Consider the following 12,592-nt stretch of genomic DNA (forward strand, 5'->3'; position numbering starts at 1 on the left):
TAGAGGGTGGCATTACCAGACAGGCTTTGGGTGCAGGACCCAGAGGAGGTTGAGGAGGCAGAAGCAGTGGAGGAACTTCGACCTACAGAGGATTGACGCGCAACTCGTGGGGACGGCAAGACTTGGACAGCAGCCCCTTCTCCTGCTGTCACCATAGTTACCCAGTGCCCAGTCAAAGACATGTAACGCCCCTGTCCATGCCTACTCGTCCACGTGTCTGTGGTGAAATACACCCGGTAACACACAGAGTTTCTCAAGGAAACGGTGATGTTGTGTGCAACAAGCTGGTGTAGCGCAGGCACAGCTTTCTTTGAGAAGTAGTGGTGACTGGGCATCTGGTACTGGGGCACTGCGACCGACCTAAGGTCTCGAAAATCCTCTGTGTCCACAAGGCGGAAAGGCAGCATTTCTGTAGCCAAGAGCTTGCAGATGGTGAAATTCAACCTCTTAGCTTTGTCATGGGTAGGAGGAAATGGTCTTTTACTTGTCCACATCTGAGGGACAGAGGGCTGGCTGACATTCGTAGACGGGGTTGAGTAGGGTGTCCTCGGCAAACTGCTGGTCTGTGAGGAAGGTGCAGGCGGAACAATTATGTTGCCTTGATCTGAATGTGGTGCTCTCGAGGTTTCGCAGACACACCAGCAGGTGTTTCCACTTCCAAATTAAAGGACGACCTGCCAAGCACACTGGCTGTTTTGGGTAAAGAGGTGGATGTTCTGCGTCCAAACACATGTGTGCCTGCTGTCCCCCCAGTCACAGAGGATGAAGAGGCCGCAGATGCACAAGATAGGGCAGACGGTGGTTGGGCTGGGCCGCATTGTAGCACAGTGAGCTTCCCACTGCACCTTATGCCTCATATCCATGTGACGGTTCATGCATGAAGTACTCAAACTAGTGAGTTTTTGCCCTCTGCTTAGCTTTTGGTGACAAATCTTACAGATCACATGCGTTGGGTCATCCTTTGGAATTTCAAAAAATGCCCAGGCTATGCAAGGCCTAGAGCCCATGCGACCTGAGGAGCCACCACGACTTCTGCTCACAGGTACAGTTGTGGTTGAGGATGCAGTTGTTGACGTGCTTCCAGTACTCGGTCTCTGTCCATGAAGGCGCAACCTAACCTCTTTGTCACTATCATCCTTCTCCACCTCCACTGCTGACCTAATCGACTGGAGGACTGTGGGTTGACGGTAAGTGGGATCTCCAACCTCGTCATCATCACCACTCTGTGTTCCCACACCCCTCGTCCTCAGAACCGACCTCTTCCTGCCGTGACCAATCAGGTATCTGAGTCTCATCATCATCTTCCTCATTTTCTCCACAAACATGACTTACAGTTTGGGAACGAGGGTCTAGATTATGCTCAGAAGAATCTTGTTCATCTGGGCCTGGATCTGACTCACAAAGCTTCTGGGCATCAGTGCACATCATTTCCTCGCCTGGACTCACATAAGCTTTGGAGCAGACTTCTCATTCCCAGGCGATAGTATGAGTAAACAGCTCTGCAGACTCAACCATCTGTGATGCACTATACTCCGACGGGCGGCTGGAGACTTGGAAGCTGTGAGGAAGCAAGTGCGCTGGGGGTGACAACTCTGAGGACTGGAGTATTTGTGAAGTTGTAGTTGAGATGGAGGAGAGCCCACTTGAGGGAGCACTTGATATCCGTTCAAGCACCTACTCTTTTTGTGCCTCATCAGGAATTTGTGATTGGCGTGTCTGCAAGAAAGGGATCAAAATGGTTTTTCTGCACAAGATGCGGTAAAAAATTATTAGAAACACACACGGAGTAGCTCCTTGATAGGTGGACTACACTGCTGAGTAGCACACACTGCTACTATGCCCAAAAGGTTTTTCTGGACAAGATGCGGTAAAAAATTATTAGAAACACACACGGTGTAGCTCCTTGACAGGTGGACTACACCACTAAGTAACAGACAATGCTAGGATTGGCTGAGCTAGATTTGGACAGATGCTATGAAAAAGACTAGCACAGCACTGGCACAGACCTGCCTGCCTACACTTGCTATGAACTGCTGTAACGTAGCCCTGAAAAGGGCTGTAATTACAACTAGTCCCTACTCCCTAAATCTCTCTCTGTATGTTAGCTTGAATTCGCTGTAAATTCATACTGTTTTACAGTAGAGCGCCCACAGCAGCAGCGGTGCCGTCTAACACAAGCTGCAGCAGTGATAAAATGGTGGCGATGGGGGGAAATGGCTGCTTCTTATAGGGCAAGGACATGTGACATGCACAGCCAATGCCCTTGCTTGTGTGAAAAAACATGCATTTTGCTTTGTGTGTGCGCATTAGGGTGATCGGATCTCATATGGGGGGGAATAAATGTCAGAATCTTGTTCGTCTGGACCCCACAAAACGATTCCCCTTTCCAGATATTGAGAGAGCCAAAATTTGAGCTCGATCAAACGACGTTAACCCGTGCCGCTCGTCGCTCAAAGTTTGAAAAAAATCCAAATTGAGGTATTTTAAGATTTAGGTATTTTGCATAGTCTGTTAGACTATAAAGAATGTGACAACAACATTGCAGAAATAGCCCTGACCAAATTTTCGAACCATTTGTGGTATTTGAATGCAGAGTTGGTGGGATTATCGTTTTTTGATCCCACCATTACAGACAATGAAAAGTTGTTAATGGCTAATAAATTGCTCAGTAGCACAGATGAACCATCAGAGCACGCTAACCTACATGAGTTGATAATTTTACATAGTTATCTAATCTATTCTAGAGCTTTTGTTAAAGTAGTTTTTGAAATGTCAGAATATAATGCTCGGCATTTGCTTACAACTTGCAGGACATATTGCTTTTGTTCTTCATCTTTTGTCAGAAGGTCGTTAAAGTCGGTTACTTCCTACCTCTTTTAATTTTTCTTTCCTAACTTTTGGATTTACAACCCTAGCGTGCTCTGATGGTTCATCTGTGCTACTGAGCAATTTATTAGCCATTAACAACTTTTCATTGTCTGTAATGGTGGGATCAAAAAACGATAATCCCACCAACTCTGCATTCAAATACCACAAATGGTTTGAAAATTTGGTCAGGGCTATTTCTGCAATGTTGTTGTCACATTCTTTATAGTCTAACAGACTATGCAAAATACCTAAATCTTAAAATACCTCAATTTGGATTTTTTCAAACTTTGAGCGACGAGCGGCATGGGTTAACGTCGTTTGATCGAGCTCAAATTTTGGCTATCTCAATATCTGGAAAGGGGAATCGTTTTGTGGGGTCCAGACGGACAAAATTCCGACATCGATTTTTTGCGGTCACCCTAGTGTGCACTGCTGATAGGCTAAGAGACTGAACCGCCCCAATGTAAATGCGGGAAAAAAAAAGAGGAGATGTGCATTATTTCAGCAGAATCAGCACAGATCTATCCCCCACCCCCAGCCACTATGCCATGAAACTGTGTCTTAACATTGAACACCATTATTACTGTGAAAATAAAGTTACACTTTTGGTGAATGCACCGTTCTCGAACGTAACCTTGAACAGCCGAATTTTAACCAAAGTGTTCGAGTTCGGCGAACGGCTCGAACGCCGCCCAAACCAACTCGGATTTGAAATTGGCGAACAGTTCGACTCGAACACCGCTCATCTCTAATGCTCATCTAATATATAAAGCTCAATGTGTATGTGTGTGTATGTATGTACTCGTATGTGTGTATGTCCTGGATTGGCATCTGCACAGTCGTACCTACAGCCACAAAATTTTGCACTGTCACGCGTCTGGACCCCGAGAGCGTCATAGGCTATGTTGTGAGGTGAAATTTTAACCCCGCGCGTTCCAATTCACCAAACAATTTTGCCCCTATCTACATAATGGGGAAAAAGTGTATGTATTGGCATCTGCACCATCGTAGCTACAGCCACAAAATTTTGCACAGTCACGCGTCTGGACCCCAAGAGCGTCTATGTTGTGAGGCGAAATTTTAACCCCGCGCATTCCAATTCACCAAACAATTTTGCCCCTATCTACATAATGGGGAAAAAGTGAAAGGAAAAGTGTTGGAGGCAAATTGACAGCTGCCAGATGTGAACAAGGGGGACTGAAAGAATGAGAGTGATGGCGCCAAAGAGTATATACCGTACAGTTGCTAAGGTGGGGCCCTGACATGAGATACTCACCACACACGGGGATATGAACACACACACAAAATGCGCCACACACACTACCACCCTCAGCACACATTTCACCTCACATACACCAACTTCGCCACATGAAAGTCGAAACACAAAAGTCGCCACACAAAACTCGCCACGCTGTTGCAGAGCTGTTTAAAAGATGAAAAATGAGCTGTGATTGGTTGCTATCAGGAACAGTTTTCTTTGTAGACAGTTGTGGTAATTGAAGCCTATTATTCTTATCATTTCTATGGTGTTATCGTCATTCTGTAAAGCTGGAAATAACACAATTTATTACCGTGCCAACACAGACCACCCTCTGACACAGACTGCAGGGGGAGCCCAGTATCACACAGAATAGGATTAGATACACGGCTCAGCAGTCAGTATCACACAGGATAGGATTAGATACACAGCTCAGCAGTCAGTATCACACAGGATAGGATTAGATACACAGCTTAGCAGTCAGTATCACACATGATAGGATTAGATACACAGCTCAGCAGTCAGTATCACACAGGTGAGGATTAGACACATGGCTTAGCAGGCAGTATCCCACAGGATAGGATTAGATACACAGCTCAGCAGTCAGTATCACACAGGATAGGATTAGATACACAGCTCAGCAGTCAGTATCACACAGGATAGGAATAGATACACGGCTCAGCAGACAGTATCAAACAGGATAGGATTAGATACGCAGCTCAGCACACAGTATCACACAGAATAGTATTAGATTCACGGCTCAGCAGACAGTATCACACAGAATAGGATTAGATACACGGCTTAGCAGTCAGTATCACAGAGGAGAGGATTAGATTCACAGCTCAGCAGTCAGTATCACACAGGATAGGATTAGATACACGGCTCAGCAGTCAGTATCACACAGGATAGGATTAGATACACAGCTCAGCAGTCAGTATCACACAGGATAGGATTAGATACACAGCTCAGCAGTCAGTATCACACAGTAGAGGATTAGATACACGGCTCAACAGACAGTATCAAACAGGATAGGATTACATACGCAGCTCAGCACACAGTATCATACAGAATAGGATTAGATGCGTGGTTTTTATGTGCAATATAATCATTATAATTTGTTATAACTAACTACAGTTGGTTACTATGCCCAGGCAACGCTGGGCTCTTCAGCTAGTTCATAATAAAGTGCAAGTGCTAATCCCGACAAATGGCTGGATGTGCATTTTGCATAAGTTTTTTGAGACATACAGTTATGCATGTCCTGTCTTCCTGGATTACATATGGTGGCCATAAATTGTCTGATTCACGCCATCTGGTTAAGGCTACTTTCACACATCAGGTTTTCTGCGTCAGGCGCGATCCGGCGTCGTGCCGGAATGCCGGATCCGGCAAATGTTTTGTAAAACCTGATGTGCCGGATCCGGTTTTCTGCCGGATCCGTCTTGTTCTTGACAGACAAAACCGGATCCGTCTCATCCGGTTCATCCGTTTTTCTATCCGTTTTTCGACGGATTACGCCGGATCCGGTTTTTAAAATTGACCCTTGTGGCCTTCCGAACGGGATTGGCTACTGGAAAACTATATATAGCATGTTCCTACAGCCCTTCTTTGACAGGTTGTAGAGAAGAAAGTGCAGGTTGGAGAGAAGAGCAAGTTACTGGCGAAGATGGATGTTGTCATTGGAAATATTACCACTAGAAGTTCTGTGACGGTTTCAGGGACAATTTTCCACTATACTTTATGTCACCTCAAGGCAGAGTACACTGGGATGACAGAGTGTGAAAGATTTGTGCCCTAACCAAACTTGTGTACCTTCTGGACCAACAGTATATACCTTTGCCAACCAAAGTTGGCTATCTTGTCATGGTCTTACTATTTTTACCTTTAGGCCACAGGTGTGTACCTGGTTGTGTTTTATGCAAAGTATTTCACCTTTTAACAAAAGTTGTGTACATTGGTAGGAAATCACCAACAATAAACACAACTTTTTAGGTGAAATACTTTGCTTCAAACACAACCAGGAACACAACTGTGGCAAAAAGCTAAAATTTACCCACCGTTATATACCTGGTTTTGAATACCTTTTTACCTTTGAAATACCCTGTATTTAACCTTTTTTTTAAACATAGTTCGCCGCAGAAAGAAATGACAGACAACCATTGTGAAACGATAATTTAACTTTTATTTAAAATTTTTTTTTTTTTTTGTAAAATGTTTTTAAAGTGCAAAAAACTTTTTTTAATAAAGGTTTTAAACCCAATGGGCATTTTTATTACAAAAAACACACATTACAAATCTGTGTACTGTGGGGTGGAAATACTGCTGGAGGGGCTGCGGGACACTTCGACACTGGGTGTGTGGAGAGAGGACTGGGATCGTGGTGGGGAAGGAACAGTTAGAGGTGAAGGTGTGGAAAAAGCTACAGAATGGGTGGACATGTGGGAGGCAGAAGAGGTGGTGGGCGGTGGAGTGGAGGGTTGGGCAGGGACTGTAGGAGCAGATGATGTTGATGGAAAGTTGTATGGGGAAGGAGTTTGGTACGGGGAAGGAGTTTGGTACGGGGCAGGTTGCTGGAAGTGGGGAGATGTCTGGTACTGGTGAGGTTGCTGGTATGTAATAGGAGGGGGAGGATGGAAAGTGGCTGGAGGGGGTGCAGATGTAATAGGAGGGGGAGGATGGAAAGTGGCTGGAGGGGGTGCAGATGTAATAGGAGAGGGAGGATGGAAAGTGGCTGGAGGGGGTGCAGGTGGAGGAACTACAGTGGTGGGAGGTGGAGGTTGGGAGGTAACCTGCTGTAGAGCACCGTGGCACGAATGCATTACATGCATCTGCTGGGTAGGAGATAGTGTTGCCATGCGCTCCACAACAGACCTGAAAAAGGTGTGGTTTGGCGAAGATCTTGCTTCTGAATGCATGGTTTGCAGAAGTGTCTTCACCTCCAGAATGCTGGAGTTGATCTGCTGAAAGCCTGCGGAGATTTGCTCTGACAAGACTTTTAGACAGTTCTGGAAAGATGCATTCAGATGCAAGAACTCTTGCGCATAACTCTTTTCCTGACCCCTCTGCCGCTGCCGCCCAGTACCCGCAGGTGTACTAGAGGTGGCAGGGGCAGAAGGGTGGGGTAAAGGGAAAGCGATCTCCTCACCAGCAGCTTCATGTAATGTAGGCGGCCACGATGCTCCTGTGCTGGTGGATGGGACAGATGGGTCGAATGTGTGGGAAGGCTGGGAAGGTGCAGATGTACCGGGGCGGTCGAAGTGTCCCTCGGTGCCGGTCTCCTCAGGGATCGCCTCAGAAGGGTCCAATCGTGCAGGCTCCCGAGTGCTGCTCACCGTGCTGTGGAATAAAGAGAAAAAAAAACAATTAAAATACTGACATGGTATGGCCCTGGCTGAAAAAAAAAAGTTACATCTAACATTTTTTTCACATGTGGTGTGTAATATTTACCTTCTGGTGAGCATTGTTTCCCGGAGGAACGACAGGGCTTGTGCGTACTTGTACTTGCTCCTGCGTCCTCCAGATCCACTCGGGGCCCGCATCTCTTTATTGAACTCCTTCTTGAAACGATCCCTCACAGACCGCCACCGATTCACAATTCTGTTCCCTGAAACGAGAAAGGAGTGGTTAGTATACAACATCAGTGTTTCACAAACTCCAGTCCTCATGGTCCCCAGGGGTCATGTTTTCAGGATTTCCATAGTAAATAGAAATCCTGAACACATGATCCGTGGGGACCACGAGGACTGGAGTTCGGGAAACACTGGTTTACATCAAGCAACCGGTACTGTATATACTTACGCTCTTTAATCTGGGCCCGAACATCGAGGTCCTCCCAGCGGCCCACAAGGAGCGAACAGATTTCCTCCCAGAGTCGTCGGGTAACGATCAGGTCAGCGTGGCGGCGGTCAGCCATATTCCAGAGCGGCTCCCTTTCTCTGACGAGATCGATGAGGCGGTCCACATCAATCCCTCCATCCTCACCGTCAGAGTCGGGAGCACGCTGTGAAGGCTGTTAAAGAAAAAGACAAAAATAACATAATTAGCCTCCACAAAAGAAATGAAATAAAAAGTGCAAAAAAACAAAGCAAAAATATTTATACTTACACGCTGGTGACCGCCGCGTTGCTGTCGCCGACGACCCTGGGAGGCACTGCGAGGACCTCTTGGCCAAGCACCAGATTGGGAAGACTAGAGAAGAAAACAAAAAATGTTATGTCTTTGGATGTAGGCATTTGTTTGCTGTGTGTGGTCTGCAGAACATTGTTTTCTATGTGTTGTGTGTAGTGTGATGTTGTGTTTCTGCGTTTGATGCAAAAAACTTACCAATTGTGAGCCCACTCCAGGTGTCTGTCCACCCCTTCCTTCTTCTTCTGGGAGCTCCTCTTCATCTTGTGATTCCTGTTTTGAAATAAAAGGCAATGAATAGACATATATTATAGAGATGATGGATTTTGGAAATAAAAACTTACCGTCAAACGCTGACGATGCGAGGGAGGGCTCCCAGAAGAAGATGTGCTGTCCTGTTGATGGCCAGACTCCATGGCTGTGGGTATTGCTGCTGCTGTTGCTGCTGCCAGTGATGCCATTTCTGCTGCTGCTGCTGCTGCTGCATCTCTTTGGCGGCTGTTGAATAAAGAGAAACAAAGGGCCAATGAATATCTTGATATTCCATGGCCCTAGTTTGGAGGAATGGGGGATTTGATAATTACCATCTCTCATCTGCTGCTGGACTCCCCTCCTCAGCATGTTCCATTTGCTGCTCCATTTGGGGTGGTGCTGATGGTGCTGCTGCTGCAGATGTCTGCTGCCTTCTCCTGCTCCTGGTTCTTGGCTTGGGTGGCATGTTGGGTGTGGCTGAGGGTCCCATTGTCTTGCTTTTATATATCTCCTGTGGGCAGAGCTACTGAGCATGCTCAGACCAAAAAACCGGGTCCGGCGCATTGCGGCGCTCATAGGCTTTCATTGTGTGAAAAAGCCGGACGCGCCGGATCCGGCGTGTCCGGCTTTTTCGCCGGAGACAAAAAACGTTACAGTAGCCGTTTTTTCCAGACGCCGGATCGCGACACATTGCCGGATCCGGCGAAAACCGGATGAAACGCATGGCCATCCGGCGCGATCCGGCGCAAATGCAAGTCAATGGGGGGGAAACCGGATCCGGCATTGCATTTCGCCGGATCCGGTTTCTGTCAAAAGCGCCGGATCGCGCCTGACGGCGAAAACCTGATGTGTGAAAGAGGCCTTAGGCATACAAACTGGGACCTGTGTCATTGACATTGAACCATTTCCGGCCTTGGAAACAATACACTCATATCCTGGAGAAATTCTTTGTGATTTCACAGACATGAATGCATCGTAAGGCTATGTGCACACATAGCGGAATTCTTGCGGAAATTACCGCGAGAATTCCGGATTCCATTCCGCGGGAAAATCGCATTTAAATTCCCGCGATTTTCCAGGGGAAAAACTAGCGTTTTGCAAGCGTAATTAGCTTGCAGAATGCTAGCGTTTTCCAAGCGATCTGTAGCATCGCTTGGAGAACTGATTGACAGGTTGGTCACACTCGTCAAACATAGTGTTTGACGAGTGTGACCAACTTTTTACTATTGAGGCTGCCTATGCAGCATCAGTAGCAAAAGATAGGATGTAAAAAATAATTAAAAAAATAAAAATATTGTTATTCTTACCTTCCGGCGTCCCGCGTAGCCTTCCCGCCTCTCTCCACGCTCCCGGTCCCAGTAATCCTTTGCGCGAATTACCGCGAGATGTCGTGTTCCCACGACGTCATCGCGAATGACCGCGAGACGTCGTGCTCCTGCGAGATCGCGACGTCGTCGCGGTCATTCTCGCAAAGGATTACTGGGACTGGGAGCGTGGAGAGAGAGGTGGGAAGGCTGCGCGGGACGCCGGAAGGTGCGAATAACAATATTTTTTATTTTAAAAGTCTATTTTTTACAGGGATATGGTACCCAGAGCCCAGAGGACAGTCTCCTCTCCTCCGGGCCGTGAGTACCATCTGCAAATGTTCTGACTTTTTGCATGGTGGGGCACTGCCACATGCGGAAAGTAAGCAGAACAATGCATTCCTATGTGGGTGGAATCACCGCAATTCCGCAAATTAATGAGCATGCTGCGTTTTTTACCGCGAAGCGATTCCGCCGCGGAAAAAAACGCAGCATTAGCACAGCATTGCGGAATCCCATAGGAATGCATGGGATGCTTATTTTTCGCTGCAAAATCGCGCATTTGAAACCGCAGCGGAAACGCAAAAATACAGCGACGTGTGAACACAGCCTTACAGAAGCCTTCGGTGCTGCAATCGAGTGTACGGGTTCCAGTGCACATGTTCATACTGACAGCCTCTTACCAGAGTCCATGGTAAGATGTCATATTAGATGTTTCACATATACACTTAGGTTAAAAAGTTAAAGACAATACCAGAGAGTTATTCTATTTGGATGTAATGCTGTAATTCTGTATTGTGCTGATTGACCTTTCATACTTTGAATCTCACTTCCATTTGTATTTGTTTTGTTATCATTAATGAATAAAAATAAGTTCTTAATTTTCTTTTTGGTGAATTTGAATGATTGTATTGGTGTTTTTGAAGTTAGAGGTTTGTTGCAATAATTCACATGTAATAATCACATGTATGTGTTGTTTTTGGTCTTTGATAGAATTTATTTAGCAATTGAGTTGTTGCAATTGTTGATGCCGTTTGTGAATATTATTATTTCTCAGATATGTGGAACAATATGAGCTTGATGGACCCTGCTCAAACATAGAGACCCTGCTGAAAAAGATTGCTCTTAAGCTAGGAAAGACACAGAGAGTGAAAGCCATAACTGGCATTGGTAGGTATTCAACATCTAAAATTTGTTGAGCTGGAGTCACACTAGTGTATAAAAAAATTAGTCCCATGTTGATCGAGAAAAGTAGGACAAGTGTCATGCGAGTATAATGTGATTTTTCTCACCTAGCATCCGTGTAACATGTGTATGCAATACTTTTTAATATCAGTTTTTATGTACATACTGTAATTTCCTGTCATTTAAAGCGAACCTGTCATCAGGATTTTGCTAAGTAAACTACAGACAGTGTCAGGTTAGCGCTGTTATACTGATTAAAATGATACCTTGGTTGATGAAATCCATTGTGTGGTTGTTTATTCTTTATTCGCAGTTTTCAGTTAATGAGCTTCTTGTGCTTTGAGGCGACTTGTGGAGAGGGTCTTTATGTGGTGCTCTGCTTACATGTGAATCTTTATGGTTACATATTCATCAGTATGGGCTTATGACAATTCACTGATCCTTCAGTGACCTGCTTCCTATTTTACATAATGCATGTAAAATTGTGGGCTTAGAAAAAAAAATCACATCTAGCAAAAGGTTGCAGCAGCGCTTGCACAGTAGCGTCTATCTCTTGCCATTTAGCTGCAGCCACAATTTTTCTCTTTCCCCCATGACGGCACCACGGAGAGAGAGGGATCCGCCCTCAGGGACAGGAAACCTACAGATGAAAAAGGCGGTACCTCTCTCCCACATCAGTTGGTTTCCTGTCCCTGACGGGGAACCTACAGCACGTACCTGCAGTCGACGCGGGATGCCAGGGACCGAACCAGTCCGGTAATAGGCAGCGGGGCTCCCTGCCTCAGCTGGGTCGATGCCTCAAGCAGGCTTCCCCCGTAGCACCACCTCCGGGGTCGGCGGGCCTTGAGGGTGAGTGGGGAGAGGCAGTGAAGATCTGAGGGCGTTTCAAGATGGAAACAATAAAATCTTGTGTAAAATTGCTTCCCCCATCATGCTTCATGGCTGTGTTAGACCTGAGAGACGCATACTACCATGTACCTATTCACAGAGACCACAGGTGGTCCTGGGATCTCTAGTGAATTTAGGATGGATGCTGAATTTGCCCAAATCCAGACTCGTACCAAGTCAGGTACAGGAATACTTGGGAATAATACTGGACTCAACTTAACAAAAATGTTATCTTCCACAGGCGAAGATTCAAAAGATGACACAGATGGTGTCACAAATGATAGCTTCCCCAGTCACTACCCTGAGAAAGGCAATGTCTCTATTGGGGTCAATGACAGCCTGCATGCCAGCAGTACAGTGGGCACAAAGCTACACGCGAGTCTTACAGTGGGAAATATTAGACGCAGACGTTTCCCTACACGGGAATTTAGACAGGCGGTTAAACATCTCACCAAACACAATACACTCCTTAGCGTGGTGGACAGACCCAGCCAATCTAACCAAGGGGGTCCCTTGGGCGTTACCAATGACAAAAATCTTAACCACAGATGCAAGCCCCTGGGGGTGGGGTGCACATCTAGACAGCCAGGTAGCGCAAGGGCCCTGGGCTCAAAAAAGAGAGTCAGTTTCCTCAAACATGAAGGCGCTGCTGGCAGTAAAACTAGCTCTCGTTCATTTTCTAGACTCACTTTGCTCCCAACACACAAGGATC

General features: G+C 46.2%; 1 protein-coding gene across 4 annotated transcripts in view; it reads left to right on the forward strand.

Moving 5' to 3' along the window:
• Window positions 1–12,592, forward strand: part of MTG1 (mitochondrial ribosome associated GTPase 1) — a 536,307-nt gene that overhangs the window by 457,150 nt on the left and 66,565 nt on the right. For 3 of the 4 annotated variants that reach the window (XM_073552076.1, XM_073552077.1, XM_073552078.1), the window contains one exon: window positions 10,865–10,977. The exons of the other annotated variant lie outside the window; for it this stretch is intronic. In XM_073552076.1, the coding sequence (XP_073408177.1) occupies window positions 10,865–10,977 (113 nt within the window). The remainder of the gene's footprint in view (window positions 1–10,864; window positions 10,978–12,592) is intronic. 4 annotated transcript variants of the gene reach the window in all.

Source organism: Dendrobates tinctorius, unplaced genomic scaffold, assembly GCF_039654945.1.
Source record: "Dendrobates tinctorius isolate UK_male_01 unplaced genomic scaffold, ASM3965494v1 ptg000184l, whole genome shotgun sequence".
Taxonomy (NCBI): Eukaryota; Metazoa; Chordata; class Amphibia; order Anura; family Dendrobatidae; genus Dendrobates; species Dendrobates tinctorius.